Source organism: Ictidomys tridecemlineatus, chromosome X (genome assembly GCF_052094955.1).
Source record: "Ictidomys tridecemlineatus isolate mIctTri1 chromosome X, mIctTri1.hap1, whole genome shotgun sequence".
Lineage (NCBI taxonomy): Eukaryota > Metazoa > Chordata > Mammalia > Rodentia > Sciuridae > Ictidomys > Ictidomys tridecemlineatus.
In genome coordinates this window covers 26,809,803-26,835,322 of record NC_135493.1, presented here as the reverse complement: position 1 = coordinate 26,835,322, position 25,520 = coordinate 26,809,803, and the positions used below count along the sequence as shown (strand labels likewise).

The 25,520-nt window shown below is 37.6% G+C and overlaps 1 protein-coding gene, 1 non-coding gene and 1 pseudogene across 11 annotated transcripts in view; 2 read left to right on the top strand and 1 right to left on the bottom strand.

Moving 5' to 3' along the window:
* Window positions 1-11,700, bottom strand: part of Thoc2 (THO complex subunit 2) — a 123,453-nt gene extending 111,753 nt beyond the window's left edge. For all 10 annotated transcript variants that reach the window (XM_078034308.1, XM_078034311.1, XM_021722374.3 and 7 more), the window contains exon 1: window positions 11,544-11,700. In XM_078034308.1, coding sequence (XP_077890434.1) covers window positions 11,544-11,614 — 71 coding nt within the window. In that variant the 5' untranslated portion in view covers window positions 11,615-11,700. The remainder of the gene's footprint in view (window positions 1-11,543) is intronic.
* Window positions 8,662-8,734, top strand: Trnaa-ugc (transfer RNA alanine (anticodon UGC)). Its single transcript has one exon. It is a non-coding gene; the product is annotated as a tRNA-Ala (tRNA).
* A 2,042-nt stretch (window positions 11,701-13,742) lies between the features above and the next one.
* LOC120891234 (small nucleolar RNA U13) lies at window positions 13,743-13,854 on the top strand (annotated as a pseudogene).
* Window positions 13,855-25,520: the final 11,666 nt, after the last annotated feature.

The window sequence follows — 25,520 nt, the reverse complement described above, 5'->3', positions numbered from 1 at the left end:
TCTGATGTCAGGTGTGAAATTTTTATGGCATCATGTCATGACTCAGTATTTCCAATTTTGAATCATATTGTACCTTGGATTAGGGATGCTCAACCTGTATCTGATAAGGAGTTAATATCCAGCACATAAAAGAAACTTCAACAACAACAGGAAAAAAAAAAAACCAGGACTTTAAAATGGGCAAAAGGAGCTGGGCATGATAGTATACACCTGTAATCCCAGCTACTCAGGAGGCTGAGGCCAGAGGATCTCAAATTTGAAGCCAGTCTGGATTACTTAGTAAGATCCTGTCTCAATATAAAAAGGCTGGGAATATAGCTCAGTGTTTGAACGTCCCTGGGTTCAATTGCCAATACCCTCCCCCAACATATGCCCAAAGTGCAAAGAACTTATAAGATACTTCTCCAAAGACAACATAGCCAACAAGTATATTCAAAGATGCTCAACATCAATAACCATGAGAAATGCAAATTAAAAACACAATGAGATATCACCTCTCACTTGTCACAATGACCATTATTTTTACAGTAAAATAAATAAGACCTGGGGATGTAGCTCAGTAGTATAGCATTTGCCTAGCATGCATGAGACCCTGGGTTCAATCCCCAGTCCTAGGGGATAAAAAAATAGAAAATAAGTGGGCTGGGGTTGTGACTCAGTGGTAGAATGCTTGCCTAGCATTTGTGAGGCACTGGGTTCGATCCTCAGCACCACATAAAAATAAAAAAGGTATTGATTGTGTCCACCTACAACTAAAAATATATATATTAAACAAAACTTTGTTAAAAATAGAAAATAAGTGTTGGGAAGAATGTAAAGAAATTAAAACTCCTGTGCACTGCTGGTGGGAATATAAAATGAGGCATACTACAGAAAACAGTATGACAGTTACTCAAAAATACTGAAAAAGAACTACCATGTGATCCAGTAATCCCAATTCTAGGTATTTACCTGAAAGAACTGAAATCAGGATCTCAGAGACAACTGAACTCCCATGTTCACTGGAGCATTATTCACAATAATCAAGAATGTGGAAACAGATCAAGAGAAGAATGGTTAGTGTTGTTGTACATATATGCAATGATTATTCAGTCATAAAAATGGAAATCCTGCCATGTACGAAAACATGGATAAACCTTGAAGACGGTATTCTAAGTGAAATAAGCCAGTCACAGACAAACACTGAATGATTCTACCATGTAAGTATTAATATTCAAACTCATAGAAGCAAAAGGTAAAATGCTGGTTACCAGGGGCTAGGGTGGGGAAAACAGGAGTTGCTGTTTAAGGGGTATAAATTTCCAGTCTGGGAGATGAAAAAGATCTAGAGATATGCTTATACCATGCTTATAGTTAACAAACTCTACTGTTCACTTAAAAATTTTTAAGAAGGTAGATCTTATGTTACATGTTTTGTTTCTTGGTTTTTTATTGTTTTGGCCTAGGGGTATAGCTCCATGGCAGAGGTGCTCTAAGGATGCAGTGCAGTCCTCTTCCTTCCTCAGATAAATCTCCACCCTGGGACCTATGCTTGCTTGTCCAATGACTCACTGGAATGTTCTCCTTCTCTCTCCCCACTTCTCTCCCTCCTTCTTTGATCTAATCTACTTCTCAGGTGTTCTTAACCATTAACTACCTCAGATTTTATCCCTCCCAGAATCATATTTACAACTGCTTAGTGGATATTATGCATTGGATGCCTGACACAACAGATGAAAAATGACTCAACCCTTAAATCTTGGTCTTCTCCCCCAAACTGGCTGTGACACACTTTCAGTCTAAATAAATAGTAGCACTGGTTTTTAAAAAAAATCCCCAGCACCAAAAAGTTTAAAAAATTAAAAAGTTATTATTAATTCCTGAGCTCTGGCAGAGCACTTGCCTAGCATGGGTGAAGCCCCAGTTTCAATCCCCAGCACCATCACCCCCAAAAGAATCCTGAGCCCTAGGAATATGTCCTCTTTTAAAGAACAAGTCTTTTCAATAGTCTGTATAATAAAATGAGAAGTGTGCATAATTTCTGCCATGCATCAAAATACCATGTTTGTCTATAGGAAAAACATTTGTGCAACTATCTGAATTGTAAGCTGAACTATCTTGTTTTTATGGAACACCATTTTTTACTTGAAAGAATGACTAGCAATTAAACTATGGTTACTTAGACTTGGATCTTTAGCTGGTCACTTTCTCAAAAATGAACCCACGGAATCTGTCACTTCAAGGAAAACAACAGAGTACTTGTTGCCAATAATAAAATTTAAGATTTCAAACAAAAACTAGAATTTTGGAAAACTTGTTTCTGCCACCATGGGACTGATTATTTTCCAATTCATAAAGACTCTCCTGATAACTCAGTGAAGATATTAAAGAATGTGTTTGATATCATACAATGAAGTGTGCCAATATTTGGAAAAGCTGCATAATTCAGTGAATGAAAACTTCCCAACTGACCAATGCATAATGTCTCAAAATAATGAAAGCATGCATAAAAGATCCACTCCAAGTGAAAGAGAAACAAATGAGTTTTAATTTAACAAAGTACAGAAAGTTCACTAATGTGGTTTCAAATTCAATATTGCAACAAACTGTCAAGAAACTGCCACTTGGGAGGAGGGAGCAGTTACTTGGGCCCAGGAATTCCAAATCAACCTGGGAAACACAGCAAGACTATCTCAAAAAAAAAAAAAAAAGAGAGAGAAAAGTTAATGCCACTTGATAGAATTTTGACATAATATCAAAGAATAATGCATACAATTATCTGAAAGAACTAATAAAATTATCCTCCTCTTGCCAAGTACTTAAATTGTCTGAGGCAAGATTTTCTTTACATACTTCAATCACAGCAACACACAGCACCCAACCTCACAGCAAAACTCAACACCAGGTACTTAAGACTTAAAAATGAGAAGAAAAATAGCTAAGTTTCCAAAAGATTATAGAAGGATAACTTCATTTACCCTGGAGTCAAAAAAGATTGCTTAAACACAAAAAAGTACTAATCATAAAGCAAATGATGTATAAATTTGACTATATTAAGATGAATAATTCCTGTTCATCTAAAGTCACCATTTTAAGAGTAGATATTCAAGCCAAAGAATCAGAAAATTGCAACAAATGCAGTGTAATACAAAAGGTTCAAATGCAGACTATAAAAAAACCTCTACAGATCCATAAAAGAAATGAAAATAATTCAAGAGAAATATAGAGGCCCTTCACACAAAGAAACCAGAATGCCAAATGACCAAAACATATGAAAAGATGCTCAATGGAAATATAAGCTGCAATTAAAAAGAAAATATAAGCCACAATTTTAAAATACATATACGCGCGCACACACGTATACATACATGTATATCATATTGACAAAACTTTTAAAGTTTGACAGTATTGAATGTTAGTGAGAATGTGAAACAAGGTCAACTCTCATACACTGCTGGTGCCATCACACAGAGAAATAGTTTGGCAATATCTAGTAAGGCTGAAGTTAACTGTAATCTATAATTCAGCAAATCTATTCAAGTATATACTCCACAAAACCCCATGCTTGCATACACCAAGACGTGAGATTTTTTTCTATTGGCACTGCTGGTAATAGCCAAAAACTGGAAAAAACAAAAATGTACATCAAAAGCATAAGAAAAAAACACATCATTGTACAGCTTTACAATGGAATATCTTACAACTACAAAAATAAATGAAAATGCAAACATGAACGGATCCTAAAAAACTGTTGAGCAAAAGCAGCCAGATACAATAGAATACATACTTATGATTTGATTTATATCATGTTCAAGAACAATATTAAACTTACTAGGTAGTAAAACTATAAAGAAAACCAGAGAAAAAACAGAAATGTCAAGATAATGGTTACCACAGTGTTGGAAGGGTTTCATCAGGAAGGGAGATGATGTTTTTTGAATGAGTATAAGTCAAGTGCGTGTGCATTTTACAATGATTCTTCAACCTCTTCTTTTAGGTTTTATGCACTATTCTGTATTTTTGTTAAAATTCACATTTTAGAAAAAAAATATTTTTTCCTTACAAGTTTAAAGAAAATGAAACAAACCAATAAATGTACATACAAAAATTTCTTATTCTTATATCTAGCTATCCTTTTTCTAGTCGATGAAACAAATAACTTTAAGACTTACATAATCATACATCACATCTAAGGCTAAATATGATGCCACATTTACCATCATCCACAGAGAGATTATCTACTTTGCAGATTACCCATATCCTTGGAGCTCACCTCTGTGTCTTTTAACTATTTTAATACTCTATCATCAGAGTGAGCAAGGTAAGGATGTTAAAAATCAACAGAATAGGGGCTGGGGATGTGGCTCAAGCGGTAGCGTGCTCGCCTGGCATGCGTGCAGCCCGGGTTTCATCCTCAGCACCATATACAAACAAAGATGTTGTGTCCTCTAAAAAACTAAAAAAAAAAAAAAAATTCAAATTCTCTCTCTCTCTCTCTCTCTTTAAAAAAAATCAACAGAATAAAGTTTTGCTGGTCAACAATTCACATCTGTCACAAAATTATTTTCAAAACCAAAGAATAAAAAGGTCAATGGAAAGCAATTATTAAATTAAATTTGCATAAGTCTGAAAACTTCACTGTACAAGTTTTTAATAACCTCCCATTTTTAAAAAATTCAATAGCTTGTAGAAAGGATTTTGAATGTTCCTTGCAAAGAAATCATAAATGTCTGATGTGATAAATACACCAATGACCCAGATTTGATCATTATGCATCATGTATCAAAATATCATATATCCCATAAATAGTGCAATTGTTGTATCAATTCAAATAAAAATACAAACAATACTGACATAATTATATTGTTATATCATTTGCATGCATCAGTATGTAACAAAGAATCCCACTACTAGATATAAATATAATACACCACTAAAAAAAAATGGAAAAATTTTAAATGTATACACTTTTAAAAAAGAAAAAAACTCATAAGAGTACCTTATAAGTGGTAAAATAAACTGGTTTTAATTTGATCCCCAATATTTTAACCCTTTCTCTGGAAACTACACAGGCCCTCCAAGGAGTTAAGAACACTAGTTAAGCTTCTACATTCACAAAATGTTAAACTTACAACAAGTTTGTATGGAATATAAAACAAAATCAATCTTTCTTCCAGCAGGCAACATAAGAATAAAATCTGCTTCAGATTATCAGAGAATATAACCTAAAAATGTCTACCATCTAGTTCTTTTGTTGAGAGTAAATACATAAAAAAGGAATAACTGCTTCAATAAAGAAAAAATTTTAAAGTTGTTTCAATATTTACTATAAGATATTAACCCCTTATGGTTCTCAATGTCCCTATAACTCAATTCCTTTTAGAATGTAATAGTAGGAAGCTTTGTGTTTTGACAGAATTTAACAGACTCCAATAACTAATCTGTCCCTTTATACTCAGACTACAAAAATGCAAGGTCAAAAATTCCTTTTTATAGAAACAGAAATTAATCTTTAAAATGCCTTCTGGTGGCAAATACATTTGTTTCCTCACATTTTCAATAGCTTCATTTTCTACTTCTTTGAACAATCTTAATACACGTCTCTTTCAATAAGCCTTCCAATTGTTGAGGGGGGGTTGTGTCAGTGCTCCAAACTCCTACCTAATGGTGTAGTCATCATTACATAATCTGAGGATATAATTGAAATATAATTCTATATTGTCACTCACTAGGCCACAAACATATTCATGAGGATGCAGATCATAATGTCTTCAGCAATTATTAATTAGCATCTCTCTTCAAAGATTTGTTCAAATTGTGCACAGAATCATTAATAGGTTATTACAATCAATTCACTTGCATAACTATACACACAAGTATTCCTTAGCTATAGGAGAAAACAAAGTAATCACTAAGAATTTTCTCCCAATAACTACTATGGATTTATCTATGTGCTCCTTTCTCTAAGGAATCACAAATAGAAGGGCACCAAGTATCCTTAAAGAAATTATTGTTTTTCAATGCTGCATCTGTCTTACCACATCTGTCAGTTTTAGTAACCTAGCCTAAATTATGGAAAGGACACAAAATGACCTCCAATAGTTGCCCATTTTAATATGGCTTTTAAATTGATCACATTTTCTGATGCAGTCCAAATTCAAATTATTATTTTAGTTGCTAAATATATTCCAAATATCTGAGTTTACTGTACAAATTTTTTTTCTACATTTAAAAGTTTCATGCTGTTGTGAAGATACTGTCTCAGGGTGCTGAGAATAAAATTAGAATCTACTTTCCATCAAAGATCAGTGAAAAACTGAATAAAATGATAAAATGTCTTAAATTCTTCCAAGGACTTCAGAAGTATTTTGTGACTACTTCTAAATGTACATATTTAGCTTTTCACCTTATACTCCCATCTTCCAGGAAAAAGAAAATATGACATAAGCCTCACATCTCAAACTTGGCCTCACAAATAAAAGGCTGATATTCACCAGTGCTTCACTTAATTCTTAAAAAAAAAAAAAAAAAAAGAATGAAAAAGGTTCAATTTGGTTAACCAAAGTGCTACATCTATTGTTACTGAGCATGGTGCCCCCCCACCTGTAATCCCAGCTATTCAGAATGCTGAAGATCACAAGTTCAAGGGCAGCCTCCAAATTAACAATAACTTGTCTCAAAAACACAAATTTTAGGGCTGGGGATATAGCTGGGTTGGTAGAGTGCTTGCCTCACATGCGCAAGGCCCTGAGTTCAAATCTCCAGCACCACAAAAAATACAAATTTTATAAGGGCTGGGATATCACTCAGTGGTAGAGTGACCCTTGGTTCAATCCCCAGTACCACAAAATAAAAATGAATATTGAGACATAATAGTTTTATCTTGTGGAAAAATGCATTTATAAAGTAAGCAAACAACAAATGTTTAAAAGACTTGAAAGAAATTTCTGCATTTACAGTAAGGAAAAAGCACAAATATATTAATAGCATTCACTCTACCTTAATGTTTAAGCATTATGAAATATTTTTTTAACAAAGAAAGCAGTAGCCTAGATAATCTCCTAATATTGCTTCAACATTTTCTGAAAAATGTATTTCTCTTCCCAGGAAGACAGACCAAGATTTAACTTCTGAATACAGGTTGAAATGAGAAATTAAATGCCAAGTGAAAACTAAGACACCAAGAAAAGGTTGCTGAGGCTGGGGTTCAGTGGCAGAGTGCTTGCCTGTCATGTGTGGGGCACTAGGTTCGATCCTCAGCACCACATACCAAAAACAAAAAAGCAAATAAAATAAAGTCATGCTGTCCATCTCAACTACAAAAAGAAAAAAAGAAAAGGTTTCAGTAAAAGTTCCAGCTGAATTTAGAGCAACTCTTTTTTTGGAGGGAGAGCATTCAACCACCAAAACTAAAATTTCTTAGAACAATTATATCTCCCCTACTTCCTTCCAAGAAATTCACATCAGATGACATTTATTAAACATCTAAATGTACTAAGTTTTGCAATGCCTAAAATCATTTGAAAGCAGAAGAAAAAGAATGACATCTAAAACATTTGGCAATTAAATTTTAAAACTTTATTAAAACTATCAATAATCAATAAGATCTAACAAAAACTTCTAATTGGAATGTTAAATTTTTAAAGAAAAAACTCTTCAAACAGATAAATAGATGGTACTCAATGAATGAAAGCATTTCAAAATTAGACTAAATATTGATTTTGAGAGCATATAAGATAGCATTTTCAGATTAGGAACCTGGAATAGCAAATGTCCATTAAGATTGAAATGCTAAACTCACTGAGTTAATGATTTCTACAAGAAAAAGAATTCTCCACTGGATATACCAGTTACATGCAAGTTTATTACTTTAATCATGGGTAAGTCTTATGTGCCCATGAAATTATCAAAAAAAAAACTAATTCCAAAATTAGAGTGATTAAATTCATATCTTGTATATGTGCAGAATTTGAAAGGGTTTGCAATTAGATGTGAAACTTGTAAGACACAGTCTTAAGTATTACTGAAAAGAACACTTAAATTATGTTTTGGTACTCCTCCTCGGCCTTTCTGATACCCCTTGGGAAAGAACACATTAAGAGTTTAATAATTTATCATTAAAAACAATCAGTATCTCTAGAAACATAATAGGGTAGCTAGGTATGCAATGGATGTACCAGTCTAATAGACAAAATACAATTTTAATTTTCTGCATAATTACCTAACAAAGCTTATTATTCAAAGCCAAGATCTTCTATCTATAGAGTTGTCTTTCATGGGGCATAATTAAGAATTTGCCATCTTTGTTAGTTATAAAATGCCCACAAATTTCATGTTGCTTTTAACAGTATGACAATGTAGTTGACTACAACTCCCAGAATAAACTTATGCTAGTAAAATGTGACAGACAGGAAGCCCAGCATGAAGTTCCACACCTGTAATTCCAGCTACTTGGGAGGCTGAGGCAGGAGAACCACCAAGTTCAAGGTCAGCCTGCACAACTCAGTGAGACCCTGTATTCAATTTTTAAAAAAAAAATTTACATGGCCAGGATGTAACTCAGTAGTAAAGCATCCCTGAGTTCAATCCCCAGTATCATAAAAAAGAAGTGACAAAAAAGAAATGAATTAACAATCTCATGATATGCATCATATATTTTTTAAAAGATAATTTTCAGGGGCTGGGAATATAGCTCAGTTGGTAGAGCGCTTGCCTTGCATGCACAAGGCCCTGGGTTCAATCCCCAGCATCACCAAAAAAAAAAAAAAAGATAATTTTCAGTCAAGTAAAATCTCATCTGCTTGTTAAAAAGAAAACAAAATACATAAGAAACAATTTGAAATATTTGTCATAGTCCAAAAGCCAAATCCATAAGTGGATTCACTAATAATTTGGTTGCACTGTCTTTAACGTTTTCTGATGCTGTTTTTCGTTTTTTTTTAACGGACACAATACCTTTTATTTATTTTTTATGCGGTGTTGAGGATAGAACCCAGTGCCTCACACATGCCAGATGAGTGCACTACCACTGAGCCTCAACCCCAGCCCCTCCAGATGCTGTTTTATATTTAAGATACATTCTTTTCAGACAAAGGATTTTCTGGTAATGTTTACAATACTATTTGTTCTAATAAAATAAAAATGCTAACATCTATCTTTAGCAAGATAAACTCTGAAGTAGGCTATATGTAATGAAGTTTTCACAGAAGAAAAAAGAAGTCAAATAAATGAAAGTGAAGTACTGGATGGTGGTTTGTCAATTTAAAATATTTCAGTATATAACTTTAAATTATTTTCATGTAATACAGTTATAAAACTGACCATACTGATTTGGACCTACTATAATTCAAACCCCATTCCATAAGCCAAGCAATAACTTCATGCATATAAGTGCTGATAACAGTTTTAAAGTAGCTCTTTAACACAAGGAACTATGACTGTTAGCATGGATCATGTAAATACACATAAAGTGAACCCCAAATTCTACTTTAACTAGGTATTTTGACCTCTTACATCTCTTAGTCTTCTTCCAATCAATGCCAGTCAGAAGCAAGCAGAAGTTCACCTTCCAGCCCAATATTTGTCATTCTAAGTTGGAAGCAACAATAGTAAAAATGTCAAAAACAGCAGCTGGGGGCCAGGGATGTAGCTCACCGAAAAAGAATGTACAAACACCACAAAAAAATTTAAACGTGGAAGAGGACACTAAGCAATTTACAAAAATGAAAGCCCCTAAATAGATGATCTGGCTCTAAAGGTAAATAAAACAACCATGAACCAATTTATCCATTTTCAGGGGATTACCCTAAGATAGATGATGATGATGGTCTGGTTGGATTTGTTAACTAGTACATATGAGGATTTGAAAAATGTTCCTAACAGTTAAAAATGAATGTTTATCTGTCAGTCAATAAACCAATAAGCATTATAAGTATATGCTGGAGGGGGGGGGGTTAAACCAAGAGAAATATGAGACATAATCCCTATCCTTCAAAGACCTCTCAATTCATTAGAGTATAAGAGTAAATACACATGAAGAAGTCAGAGATCAATTAATTGCTAACCCGAGTGGTACAGACTTTAAGTGCAAAAGCTGTCCTGAGAAGTTTAAATATCTAAAGGCTGGAATAATATTACTTTTAATAGCCATCACTTGAGCACTTACTATAAGCCAAGTGCTTTACAAGCATTATTTAGTCTTCACAACAATCCTTTGAGTACTTATTATTCCCAATTTACTCAAGGGGAAACAAAGTGGTTAAGGAACTTACCCAAGGTCACTCAGCTAGTTAAGTGGCTAAGACGTCCGCTTATTCAGGCAATCCAATTCTAGAGCTCACACTAAGTTTCATAAAACAGTGCGGGGGGGGGGGGGGGGGCGGGGAGAGTAAGCCATAATATAGGCTGGCAACATTACAAGAGCAAGACCGGGCAACGCGTTCCTGGCGCTTGGTTCCAAGCAACAAAGTTCCAAAGATTCGTATCTTTCCTACCAGCAACAGTAAACTGGTTACTGGAATTGGGGGGACGACCAAAATGACTAACAAGAATTAATATCATACAAGGTTGACCTTTAGCTTCTAAAGCGATTCAGAAGGAAAGTAGAACTAAATTATTTGGTTTTAAATTTGTGGTTTTACTGCTTAAACAATTTTTTCGGGGGGAGGGGCGGAGCTCTGAAATTATGGGCGAGGAAATCGCCGGTATGGCAAACTACTGTTGTATTACCGAAAAGAAAAATAAGTTTTGTGACTAAAGGAAACGCGTTATCCTAGGTGCTAGAGAAGCTTGGAGAGTTGCCAGAATTAGTTACAGTCCCAGGACAAAATGGGTTTTAGGAAACGTTCAATGACAAAAGTTGAATCCAACCCGAAATAGCTCCAAGGTGAAAAGACGGAGCAAAGAAATGCCGATAGGTCTTCGGGGAAACGGCAATAGCGGCCACTCTTCCCCACGGCCCGTGGCGCTGCGCAAGGCCGGGACAGTCCAAGACACCGCTCCCCCGGAGGACCAGAGGTGCCAAACGGGGCTCTTCACGACGCCCCGGGCTTCTCGGCGGCGGGCGAAGGGGAGAGTCCGGGACGGTTCACCCTCCTCGGACTTCGTGCAAAGGAGGCGGCAGGCTCCAAACTGCGGAGTCGAACGGGCGCAAAGTGAAGAAATGGAACAGAAAAAAATGAAAAGTCTGAATCGCTCCGGCGCAGACCCATAAAAAGAAAGGAGCCAAGTGAGCTCAAGCGAAGAGGGGGACAAAAAGAGACAGAGCGGGAGCGTGGGGACCGGCAGGGACGAAACAAGAGTTCTGCTAAGAGGCCAAAGGAAGCTGACCTGCTGCGGACAGCAGGGATTTGGAGGAGGTCAAGGAAGGAGGGAGGCCGACGGCAGTTACCAGTACCGCACCTCCCAGAGTTCGAAACTCCTAGCCAACCATCCACGCCCGCCACCGGGTGGGGGAGGGGGCACATCTTCCCCCCCGACACTCACAACCTCCCACCACACTTGAGTGTATGGCCGACGCCCTGTCTCGGCCAGGCCCTGCGCCCACCTCTGGCCCGAATACTCACAATTCGCTTCTCCCTGATTTCTCCCAGTTCTTTATCCACTCTGCGGGAACCACCACAGTTGCGGCCGCCATCTTCCCCTCACTAGTAACAGAGGCCCGGATGTGTAGCACGCGAGCGAGGGGTCAAAGGGGAGTACCGCCCACGGGGAATGCCGGGAGCTGCAAGTTCGGTTTTCGATTTCCCGCCCCACCTTCCTTCCCACCCTGCGGAAGCCTGAGGCCCAGCAGCCAACCAAGTAGCAGAGACTCCTGGGCCCTTTGCAAAGTGACTACGCTGGCCGCGCCCCGCACCGTCCTCGCCTTTGCTTCCCTTTAGAACAGAACAAATGCCACACCCCGGCCGACTCGTATCCCTTACCGTCTTGCGTAATATCTACCCCAGACCACTATTTCGAACACGTATTTTTCAAGCACCCAATACGTGCTAGACACTGGGGAAAAATAAGCCACTTCGTCTACCTTCAATGAGCTCACAATCTGTGAAAGACAGGAATAGAAGTAGATAAATTACAACTCTGCTAACTGCCGAGATAAAATAAATTAATTGGGGAGGGAAGCGACCATTTATCATGTGCCAAGCAATATGCTAACACAAGGGATACAATCTATCCCTGGGAAACACAGGAGCCTTGAGTTCTGACCCCCTGCTGTGTCTGCCAACCTAGGGGGTGCAAGTATGATGAGAAACAAAATATTTACATTACATTGTCTCAAAGTATCGCTCCACAAGATACTATAACAAAGGTCAAAGTGGAATCTTTACAATGGGAAAACATGACAGACATCATCCCATGTGGTAAAAATAATTTCTCCAAGATTGATGGTGAAGTTGCAGGTAAAGCCCTTGCCTAGCATATGCAAGACCCTGGGTTTGATCCCAAAAAAGTAAATGTCCCCAAAAATAGAACAAAGGGACATCATATGACACCTGATAAGGTGCTAGGAAAAACACTAATCAAATTTTTCATATTAATCATGCCCCAAAATTACATAACCTGAATTTAAGCATGAGGAAACTCTGAGACAGACCCATGTTGAGGGACAATATACAAAATTACTGGCTTGCACTCTTCAAAGTCGTCAATGTCATGGAAGACAGATCAAGGAATTCTTCCAGATTAATAGAGACAAGAAACATGATAACTGGGGAGGGGAGGGGGGATAGTAGAGGATAGGAAAGGTAGCAGAATACAACAATTACTAATTGGGCATTATGTAAAATTGTGGATGTGTAACCAACGTGATTCTGCAATCTGCATTTGGGGTAAAATTGGGAGTTCATAACCCACTTCAATCTAATGTATGAAATATGATATGTCAAGAGCTTTGTAATGTTGTGAACAACCAATAAAAAAAATAAATAAATAAATAAATAAAATAAACATGATAACTGAATCTCCGCAAGATTTTTTTTTTTTTTTCATTTGCTGTAAAGAGCATTAGTGAGGGGCTGGGGTTGTGGCTCAGTGATAGAGCACTTGCCTCACACGTGTGAGATACTGGGCTCCATCCTCAGCACCACATAAAAATAAATAGATTTTTTTAAGAGAGCTTTAATGGGAGAACTGACCAAATTTGAATACCTGTAGATCAAGTAATAATATTATATTAGTGTTAATTGCAATGCTTGGACTGTGATTACTAAGAAAACCTTTCTTTCTTTCCCCCTACCCCCTGTGCTGGGATTGAAGGGGTGGGGCGTTGAGCCATTTTTTTCTTTTTTTCTTTTCTTTTTTTTTTTTTTTCACCAGGGATTGAACTCTGGGGCATTCGACCACTGAGCCACATCGCTAGCCCTATTTTGTATTTTTATTTTAGAGACAGGTTCTCACTGAGTTGCTTAGCACCTCACAGTTCCTGAGGCTGACTTTGAACTTGTGATCCTCCTGCCTCAGCCTCCGGAGCCACTGGGATTATAGGCGTGCACCACTGCACCTGGCATAAATCACTACACTGATAATGCAATCCTCCTGTCTCAGCCTTCAGAGTCGCTGGGATTACAGGAGTGTACCACCATGCCCTGCAAAGGAATTTCTTGTTGTAATAAACAATCTCATTGTGGCCTTGCTTAGGTGGTGCCCCCTGTAATCCTAGCTGCTAGGGAAGCTGAGGAAGGAAGATTGGAAGTTTGAGACTACTGAGATGATGGATCATTGATTTGCAATTTACTTGGAAAGGGTTCAGAGAAAAACTCAGAGGAAAGCATTTTTGGTTCAAAAGAGTGATGATTGGGTGTTCCAGCTGGTGTGTGCTAGATATGTGCATCTCTCCCTCTAAACCTTGTTAAGATGTGGCACATTGTCCAGCTGAAGTGAAAGAAAGAGGAAAAGGGGGGAAAAGAGAGCAAAACTAGTAGGATGAATAAACAAATGTGAAATGTTAACACTTTAGGAAGACTCCAGATTGAAGGAGTTAAGGAAATACTACCCCCCCAAAATACACTGATTTAGTATGCCATTACTTCAAACTGAACACATTCTAGGAACTACAAATCTAGGGAGGGGGTTTCTTTGGACTTCTTTTATTTGCCTAAAGACAGACCTTCAGAAAAATACTCAGCTGGCATGAATTCCTCTCTGTGAAAATCCTCATCAATCAGGGAAAACTAAAACTCTTGCGCTCTTCAAAATCGTGTGGGGGTGCACACTTGAGTTGCAACTCAGGAGGCTGAGACAGGAGTATTTCAAATTCAAAGCCAGCCTCAGCAACTTAGCAAGGTCCTAAGCAATTTAGCAAAATAAAAAATAAAAAGAACTGGGGATGTTGCTCAATGGTTAAGCACCCCCTGGGTTCAATCCCTGGAAAAAAAAAATTAAACTCTTGTCAGAGATAGAGGACTGGAGGTCAACACCATACCCAGATTTTGTCATAGCCTATCACCTATTCTTCTGAGGACCCATTCATCTTACCCGAAAATAATTTATTTTTCCTTAAATTACCTACATCTCCCCTATACTATCCACTATTATGAGAGTGTAAAAGCTACTAGATCTCAGTGGACATTTGGGAATTGACTTTTCTTTCATGTGATGTCCCTGTGCACATAATAAATTTATACACATTTTCTCCAATTATCTATTATCCACTTATTTCATAGACTCAATAATCAAACACTGGGAGAGTAGAGGAAAAGTTTACCCTCCCATTAGGATGAAGGACATGCAGGGATTTTCTGTTCTATTTTCAAAATAAAAAAAAATTAGAAATACATATTTGGCAGAAATTTAACAAAATAAATGAATGAAATCTTCCACACATATATTAAATCATGAACTCTAGAACTAGTATCTTCTAAATTTGGCACATTTGTCAAATGAACCAGATTCATTTGCATAAAAAAAACTGTTCAGGGGATAAACTATATTCTGAATAGGTTGGGGTATTCTAAGTTTTTTATTACTGTTTTTCACCAGCTATATCTAATCTCTTTTTAAAATATTTTTTTAGTTGTTGATACACCTTTATTTTATTCATTTTACTTATACGTGATGCTGAGAACAGGCAAGCGCTCTACCACTGAGCCACAATCCCAGCCCCTATATCCAATCTCTTAATATCTTGTCTGACTTTAAATTCTAAAGTCACCCACTAAAAAAATACATCATTCAATTTTCAATAACTTTTGCACTCTTAAAAACCTTTTGCCATTTTGAGGTGAGTCAAAGATATGAATGCCCTCTGATCTTTTCATGTTTCATTATTATGAAAAATTTCAAATATATACAAAGTTAAAAGAATGGTATTGTTAATCTTCATGGACCATCATCCTCCCTAGAAAACTCTGAAGTCATTCTTACAAGGTAGCTTTTGTAATGCAAGAAACACTGCCTTACTATTTAAGTTTACTTCTCTGATTAACCTACAACAGGGTTTTGCAACCTTGTGCTTTAACTACATTTGGCTCCAGATAATTATTTGTGTTTGTGTTGGGAGGGAGGGGGTTCCTTTGCATTGTAGGATGGTCAGCAATAACCCTAAACTCAACCCACTAGATATCAGTAGCAAACCTCCACACACCTACATGCACCATTTATTACAACCAACAATGTGTAAATGTCTCCTAGAAGGTAAAATTGCCCCCTGTTGAGAACCACCAACCTACTATATTCTGCTGTTTGGTGGCTTACCTTGCCACGCATCACAATGATTTCTCTTTCCGAACACTACCCTGTGTACAGTATACATGTTACTCAGTATGCCACAAAGATGGTATGACCTGAGTGTAATGATGCCCTTTGAGACCTACGTTTTCTCTTTTCACAGAGTCTGCAGAACTATTTTTAAATGATATGATGACTCCTTTAGGAATTACTCAGAGCTAATTGGCTTTTGCTCTATAAGAAGGCAAAAGTTTGTCTTTTGCATCCTTGTTGTTGGCTTGCATGTTCATTGCTATCAGCATTTAGCATTATCTCAGTAGCTGGGAGTATTGTTCCCTGGTAATCTCACTGGCTCCTGGGTGCTAATGTGCTAGCCAGGGATTGAGGCCTCAGGTGAAGGCCTGGGACTGAGTAGTTTCAATATTGACAGTTTGATGCATTAAATGATAGGTGATTGCAAAGCTTTTCTAAGATCCAAAGTGAAGAAAAGTTCCTTGAAATTAGCTACCTGATAGCTTCTGTATTTTAGGCTAAAAGTATTTATGCCAAGCCAATCTACTTGACTCTATCCTATCCAAACTGTTCCTTTAGTGAGAAAAACACCTTTTCATTATCTGTGTCAGGTAGTAGAGTTAGGTCTTCATTTTGGAACTGGAATCCCATAAGGAAGCAAAGGGGGAAGAGAAGGCAGAAGAGATACTGATTTAGATCCCTAGGAAATTCATCAAGGTCACAGGGCAAAGATTACCAGAGTGTGGTAACTGGGTTATGTTAGTACTACTTGTGTATTAGGCATTATTAGGATCCAGATTATAAAGATTTTTATTGTCTCCTATTTTTCATTGTTGTTCTCCCTTCAATTTCATTTTCCTCTTCTCTCCCACTTCAAACCTAAGTAGTCAGGTTCTAGAACCAAATGTCTTAACTATACTGCTGGGAATTGAATGTGTGTGTGTGTGTGTGTGTGTATGTGTGTGTGCATTTAAGTTTTGTTGGTTTTGTGTGTGTGTGTGTGTGTGTGTGTGTGTGTGTGTGTGTGTGTGTGTGTGGTTCTGGAGACAAAACTTGGGGCCTTGAACATGTTATGAAAGTGCTCTACCACTGACCTATACCCTCTCTCTCTGATGGGGTTTGAACTCTGGTTTCACTACTTAGTTGCATGACCTTAGGAAAGTTAATTACCTTCTCTATATATGGATTTTTTTCTTTATCAACTGACCCAAATAGTGTCTGTTGAGATTGAAACGGAACAAATGCTTCACATTCCTCTTTTCTGACTTCTAAATCATTTTTTCCCCAGTGCTGAAGATTGAACTTAGGGGCACTTAACCACTAAGCCATATCCCCAGCCCTTTTTTGTATTTTATTTAGAGACAGTGTTACTTTTGCTGAGGTTGGCTTTGAACTCTCGCTCCTCCAGTCTCAGCCTCCTGAGCCGCTGGGATTACAGGCATGTGCCACTGCAGCCAGCAAATCTCAGCAATTGTGATGTGACAACATCCCAGGGATTGCCATGAAACTTCTTACCATTAGTAATGAAGTCCTTGTTATGTTCTACAAGTGATCCAATTCTAGAGTTTTATCTTGAGGGTCTACTTCAGAGGATCATTTCTGGTATCAATTGTGTTACTTTGAGTAAAAAGACCCTGAGATGGATATTTGAGAGAAAGTGTTTAATTGGGGAGGTAATTCCAGAAAGCAATGGAGGGAAGGGAGATAAGGAAGAAATAGAAAACAATACAAGGTCTGTTAATGAGCAGGTTAGTGCTGTGGGCAACTGGGACTCAATTCCACTGGGACTCAATTCCACTGGGATCTCAGGAAAACTAAATAGAACATGCCTCAGTGTTTTCCACCTACAGAATAAGGAAGCTTTTGTATTTTCCTTCCATCCATATCCATCATTGTTTAAGGGTTGTTCCTATGACCCTTAAATCCCTGGCACCTCTGGCTTGATTGTACACCGGCTAAGCATACTCCATGGCCAGAATGACTTTAGGCACAGAGATGCAGGTGCTTATAGTAAGAAGCCATTGGCTTGTACCGAAACAACTAATGCCTGGGGGTATTAGGAGGAGCATCAACAGAATCAGCTGCAGGGAATAAAAGGGAATTCACTTTTTTTCCGGTACTGGGGATACAATCCAGAGCCTTGCACATACTAGGCAATTGTTCTACTACTAAATTACACCCCAGCACAACTTTTCTTTTTGGATATGTATAACCATTATCTGGTTACAGAGAGCATGTGCCTGTGCACTGGTCACCAAGGAGCAGAGAATTGGAAGATTTTCTCCTTTAGATTTCCCAGCTGTACATGCTGGGAAATTTCCCCCAAATAGCAAGGGGAATTAGATATTGGACAGCAAAAGAGGAGGAGGAAGAAGGAAGGAAGGAAGGAAGGAAGGAAGGAAGGAAGGAAGGAAGGAAGGAAGGAAGGAAGGGGGTCTGAGGATGTAGCTCAGTGGTAGAATGCTTGTCTAGCTCATGCAAGGTTGTGGGACTACAAAAAAAAGGAGAAGAGAAAGAAATATATATATATATATACATACAGCCAGGTCAAGTCTCTATAATAGTCTTTCTAATAGCCCCTTGTATTTTCACTTCCTTATCACTCAAAGATGCTTTTATCTATAAGTAACAAAATAGCTAACTACAATGGCTTTAAAATGTGATCTTATGGGTTCATTTTCTCACAGAACTGAAAGGCTGGAAATCAAGGTCTGCTGGCATTTGTTCAGCAGTTCAACAAGGTCAGTGATGATGGACTTGCAGTTCTCTTGGCCTTTCTTTCAATGTCACTAGATGACTTTTACAGCTCCACATTTAAGACAATAATAAAAACCTATGTGCTAGTTTTCTATTATTTCTGTAATGAATTACCACAAATTTAGTGGCTTGAAAGAACACAAGGACTGGTGTGATTCTACATGTACAACCAGAAGAATGAGAAGTTATACTCCATGTATATATGATATATCAAAATGCATTCTACTGTCACATATAACTAATTAGAACAAATACAAAAGAACACAAGTAAAATATCTTATAGTTCTGGATATCAAAAATCTGAAATGAGTCTCACTGGGCTAAAATCATTGTGTATGCAGGACTGTTCCTTCTGAAGGCTCTAAGAGAGGATCTATTTCCTTGCTCTATCCATCTTTTAGAAGGTGCCTGCATTCCTTGGCTGGTAGCTTCTTTCCATCTTCACAGTCAAAAATCGTATCACTCTGACTACAGTTTCTTTCTCTCCTTATCTCTGTCTATTCTCTCTTTCTGCTGGAGATTAAACCCAGGTCCTCAACCATGCTAGGCAAATGCTTTACCACTGAAATACTTCCATAGCCTTTGACTTCTGTTTCTGTCACCGCATCTTTTCTGATTCTTCTGCCCTCCATCTTCCACATTCAAGGACCCTTTTGACTATGATGGGCCCATCCAAATAATTCAAGACTATGTCCCTATTTTAAGGTTAGTTGACTATCAACCTTAATTCCCTTTGCCTTGTAATCTAATATATTCACAAATTCTGGGGATAAGGACAGACATTTTTTTTTGAGTAGGGAGGAAATTATATTGCCTACCACAACCATTTATAAAACCTCATTGGCCAAAACTGTAGCTGGAAGGGAAATGAAGAAAATGGGATTAGGAGTGGGAGTTGAGTCACTTGAACAGTGTCTTCCGTACGTTGGTAAGGCTTCTCACAGTTTGTAATTATACATTTTTTTAAAAAAATTTAGTTGTTGATAGACTTTTAAAAATTTATTTATTTATATGTGGTACTAAGAACTGAACACAGTGCCTCACAATGCCAGGCAAGTGGACTGGGATTGTAGCTCAGTGGTAGAGCGCTTGCCTAGCATGTGTGAGGCACTAGGTTCAATCCTCAGTTCCACATAAATAAATAAAGTAAAGGTATAGTGTCCATCTACAACTAAAAAAAAAAAAATTAAATAAAGTTCTCTTTAAAAAAAAAAACAAAAAAACAATGCCAGGCAAGTGCACTACCACTGAGCCACAGCCCGGCCCTGTAATTATACATTGATTGTATGATTTTTCTCCCCTTGTAGACCTTATATTCCATGAAAAAAGGAATCATGTCAATTCACCATTGTATCATCAGCATATAATACAGTACCTAACACATAGTATCCACTCAATACATTTTTAGTGCATAAAAGAATGCATGAACAGGTACACATGCACACTTACATGGGCATGCTCTTTACAGCATTTTGTAGTCATAGCTAAGAAGTGTAAACAATCTAGCCATTCATCTATAAGAAACTGATTAAATATTTGATTTTTTTCAAAATAAGTCCCTAGTGTATCTATACAATGAAATACTATGCAGCTTTTATAAACAATGAGGCAGATCTCAAATGTAGTGACATGAAAGAATATTCATGATTTATCATTAAGGGGAAACACAAGTTGTAAAATAGCATTTATTGTATGACCTTATTTGTGTAATAATAATCTGAACTTACTGCTCTGGGGAAGGAAGAAAATAAAAACCTAGAGAAAGCAAAGAATCAAATTCTTGGTTTTGAATTGTTTGAGGAACACATACCAAGCCACATTCCTTCCTCACAGTCTTTGCACTGAGTTTTCTTTCTGCCATAATACTTTCCCCTCACATATTAAAGTATTAATATGAATGATAATAATTGGTAGCTTGCACTCACTGTTCATTAAGGTCTCTGTCTAATGCTTTCTTCTTTGAGCTACCTGACTTGACCACCCTATTTAATTTTTTTTAAAGAGAGAGTGAGAGAGGAGAGAGAGTGAGAGAGAGAGAGAGAATTTTTAATATTTATTTTTTAGTTCTCGGTGGACACAACATCTTTGTTTTTTTGTATGTGGTGCTGAGGATCGAACCTGGGCCACACGCATGCCAGGCGAGCTCGCTACCGCTTGAGCCACATCCCCAGCCCGACCACCCTATTTAAAATAGCATGCCCTATCACTCTTCTAACCCTTGTTCCAATTTACTTTTATGACATTATATGTCTGTTTAATTATTTATTATATCTCTTCTCTCAAATGAAAATCTCATCCCATGAGACCAGGAATCTAGGTGATTCGAATCTGAACTGCTGGAATACCTCACTTTAAAAACTCCTTCTAACATTTAGAGCATCAGTTCTCAAAATATGATTTTCAGAACAACAGCATTGTCATCACCTGGGAACCTGTTAGAATGGTAAATTATCAAGCCCCACCCCAGATCTACTGAATTAGAAACCCTGGGAGTAGGGCCCAGCAGTCTGTGTTTTAACAAGTCCTCCTGGGGATTCTGCTGCACATTCAAGTTTGATAAACCCTGATATTGGCTTTCATTTTTAATCAGCATTTTCTCAGCTTTCTTCCTAGGCATCTTGTCCAGGAAGAAAGATGTCAGCTCTTTCTCTCCTGTTATATCATCTATAGTGCCCTTAAGAATATTCTAAATAAGAGGAATATTGAAATCCTGTGATAAACACCTTAAATTTAAATTTAATTTTTTCTTGAACTTTACTGTCTGGAAAAGGGGCTAACAAACTTTTTCTGTAAAAGGTCAGAGAGTGGGTTTTGTGAGCCACATGGTCTGTCACAACTACACACCTCTGCCATTGTAATGTGGAAGTATCCACAGATGACAAGTACGTGAACGAATGTGATTGTTTCAATAAAACTTTGAGTAGGCTGAAATTTGAATTGTTGGCAATCTGGTGGGAATGACATATATGTGTTTGTGTGTGTGTGTGTGTGTGTGTGTGTGTGTGTGTGTGTGTGAGATGTTATTTTTGCATTTCTCTGATTACATTTGTTCTCTTCTGTGAAATGCCTACCCATGTCTTTTGCCACTTTTTCTGTCTGCTAAAGAGAAATCACTACTGCACAACATCTTTGTTTATTCACTTTGTATGGAGAGTAATGAAGACTGATATATGGATATAGAGTGAGTCCTGGGCAGTGGCAAATTTCTTAGATCATTGGATAGAGGCATAGAACAATCAGTACCTGAATATCAGTGACAGGGAAGTCCAGGGAATACATGTAGATGGATCTTGGAAGTAGGCAGATCTTTGTGTCTCAAATTAATACCTGCTAGAGAGCATGTATTGCAAAGTAGATTTTCAACAACCAGGTGGATAAGAAGGACTATTTTGCAGATGTTAGCCTCACTTCCTATGCAATAGACCCATGAACAGATGGTTACCTAGACAGAATTGGAGACCATGCATGAGCCCAGCAGCATGGGCTTTACCTTTCCATGACTGATTTAGCTACTGCCACTGCTGAGTGTCCAAGAAGCCAACAGAATAGAGCAATTCTGAATCTTTGATATAGTATCAGTGACTGAAGAAACATTAGTCAACCACCTTGTGCCTGGCTAATTGCATTGGACCCTTTCCACCATGAAGGGGACAATGAGCTGTCCTGAATGGAATCAATACATACTTCAGATCTGAGTTTTCCTTGCCTACCTATACTGCCTTTGCCCAATCCTACTACCTGTTTCCCTTCACAGGTTTCACTGTCCAGTAAAAACTTCACACTCCTAACTCAGTTTCAGCTTCTGCTTCCCAAAGAATGCAATCTGCAATAACTTCTTTGCCCTAGCAAATGGGACACTCATGAAGAGGTATGCCCTAACTGGTGATTATGCAAATTATCACCAATTTGGTGACTTGAAATGGGATGCAATTGGAAGGCAAAGCTTTTGGAAATCAAGTGGCTAGAACACTGAGTCTCTATGGTGAGAATGATGATTGCAAAGGAAGTGGCTAAGGCTGTTTCTGATGACCCTAAAGAGTTCACACAGAGGGGCTGGGGTTGTGGCTCAGTGGTAGAGTGCTCGCCTAGCATGGGCAAGGCTCTGGGTTCAATCACCAGCACCACATAAAAATAATTTTTTTAAAAAAAGAGTTCACACAGAAAAGTGGAAAATTTGAAAGCCTTGAATGTACAACTCAGATCACAGTGGAAAATCAAAAGGCCTTAATGCCAGCATTAAAGTAGCCTTTATTCTCCTTCAGCTGCAAAACAGATATGCCTGAAGATCACGCTCAGGGACTGATTATAAATGTTGCAGAGGTGCAGCATCAATTAAAGGAACAGCCTTGTCAGGACTCTTAGGCCAAGTTAAGGGCACTCCTGGGAAAAGAACAGGACCCTATCACATTGGATGGGAATATCTGGGCATAAACAGATGATGCTGAGAAAAATTTAACCTCCAAGTCCCCCTGAACATTCCTTGCAAATAGAGGCAATTCTACATTCCTTGTCTAAACCTACGGGTCTTCCCCAGCATGCAAATCTTTTTTTTTTTTTTTGTATTTCTTTTTTTTTATTGGTTGTTCAAAACCTTACAAAGCTCTTGACATATCATACTTCGAACAATAGTTTCAAGTGAGTTATGAACTCCCATTTTTACCCCAAATACCCAGCATGCAAATCTTTTAGTGACTTCCACTGAAGTGGAATACTGATCCTCTTCAGGACCAACTCCCACAACACTTCATTGCTTCCACTCTCAAAAGAATTGTTAGATCTCAGCATAACCAGATGCCTAAATGCCCATAGGGAAAGGGATGTTGAAGTAGATCTCTTATGTACCACTTGCTCAGTGCTACCTTCAATGATACTCTTAGAAGGACTAGGTTGTGGGATTTTCAGTTTTAAAACCAGTACAATCCCAGGAAAATGGGAGGACAGTAAGGCATCAATAAATAAACTGGTGTAGGCTGGGGATGTGGCTCAAGCAGTAACTCGCTCGCCTGGCATTCGGGGGGTGCTGGGTTCGATCTTCAGCATCACATAAAAAATAAAATAAAGATGTTGTGTCCACTGAAAACTGAAAAATAAATATTTAAAAATTCTCTCTCTCTTTTCTATCTCTCTCTCTCTCTCTCTCTCTCTCTCTCTCAAAAAATAAAATAAAATAAAATAAAATAAACCCAAACTGGTGAGAGCAGCATCAGTATTAGTGAAAAGCTCTGTGAAATATCCTCTGTAGGCCACAGATGACGGTGAGAGATGCTTAAATGGAATTGGGCTCCCTGATATCAGTAGGAACAATAGGGTTCTAAAGGGTGATGGTACCTAATTATCAGAACTAAGATGGATGTAATTAACATAATAAAGCACAAGGATAGGATGATAATAAAAATATTTTCACCTCAATCTGTTGGAATGGGTGATTACTTATAGAATTCCCTAGCAATGAAATACATGTGACATAGAAGCAGAAAAAAAATATGGGTTTGCTGAGCAGAAATTTACAGTTTTCCTGGATTCTTGTTCTGTTCCCAGATCTACTAAGCCAGTTTGCAGGTCTGGAGCCCCTTGATTATGAAGGAGGCTGAATCTCTTCAAGAACCCTGTTAAAATGCTATCACAAATATATACTGCAAATCTTCCAAGTCTTCCTCAGACTGGAACCTGTGACCATTTATTAGAGACCATGACCAAGGGGAAAAAATATCCAGAACTTTCTGAGAGTTTTCAGATCCTAATTCTAAACTGATGTTAATTCTTGTAGACCCAGTATGCTATTTTGATTTGTCACCAGGGTGGGGATTTATGGAGTAAGTTTATAAATGAAATCTTAGTCTAGATCCATTTCAATGGGAACTTGCATCTATTTTGGCAGAATAACCACACATTAACTTTTCTTTTTCACTCATTTATTCATTTATTTACTATATTTCATAGCTTTATTAAGACATAAATCACTTTACCATATAACTCACCAATGTAATGTGTACAATTCAGTAATTTTTTTGTATATTCACAGACCTGTTAATCATCACTATAGGCAAATTTGGAACTTTATGTGACATAAAAATAAACCACTAGGTCCATTATCAATACCCCTCCTGTACTACCCAGGCTCACCAGCTATTACTAGGGCACACCTATTTTACTTTCTGTCTCTATGGATTTCCCTATTTTGGACAATTCCTAAGAATGGAATCATAAAATGCCCCACACATTATTTTTATGAATCAATGTTCCAGGGAGGGAGGGATCTTATAGGAAGAAGGAACCCCTGCAACTGTACCACCCCTTCCTCTCATCCCTGCTACTAAAGCCATACTTGAATCTCTAAGCAACTGAAGGGTTTAAAGCCAAAACCAAAAAACGTGTTTTCCTTTTTGGTACCTAGGGCATCATACATGCTAGGCAAGTGTTCTATCACTTAATTATATCTTTGCTTCCCCCCACACATGCCCCAGGCCTTTTTTGTTTGTTTGTTTGTTTAATTTTGAGATAGGGTCTGGCTAAGTTCCCCAGGCTGGCCCCAAACTTGCAATCCTCCTACCTTAGCCTCTCAAGTTATGCACCACTACAACCATAAAAACCAAGAATTTAAAAAATGGAAATATGATAACTTTAACCTTACACTCCTGTTTAACTTTCCTTGTTAGCCTATGGGAAAGCCATGTAGGTTTTGGAGAAAGATTGTGGGTTATTGTTAATTCAGCCAGATGATAACAGCACTATCACAACTGTGGTTCTCAAGATAGTATCTTTCCTGGACAAAATTAGTATAGCCTCCGGCACCTATTGCCTTAGCAAATATTATTGGCAAAGATAGTCAGATAAAAAATAAACAGTTTACCCTTCTGTTTGTAGCTCAGTGGTACAACATTAGCTTAACATGTACAAGGCACTAGGTTCAATCCCCAGCACCAAAGATCAAATAGTTTACCTTTAGTCTCTCACCTCAGAGTTATCTTAAACTGTTATTTTCCATCTTTTATTATTCCAGAAGGAACTTGATTATCTTTTGTCCCATTGACATAATTCTGATCCATTACATTTATGAAATTATGTTAATGATCTACTGAGTGGGAAAAATCAAGCATCTTAGATGCCTT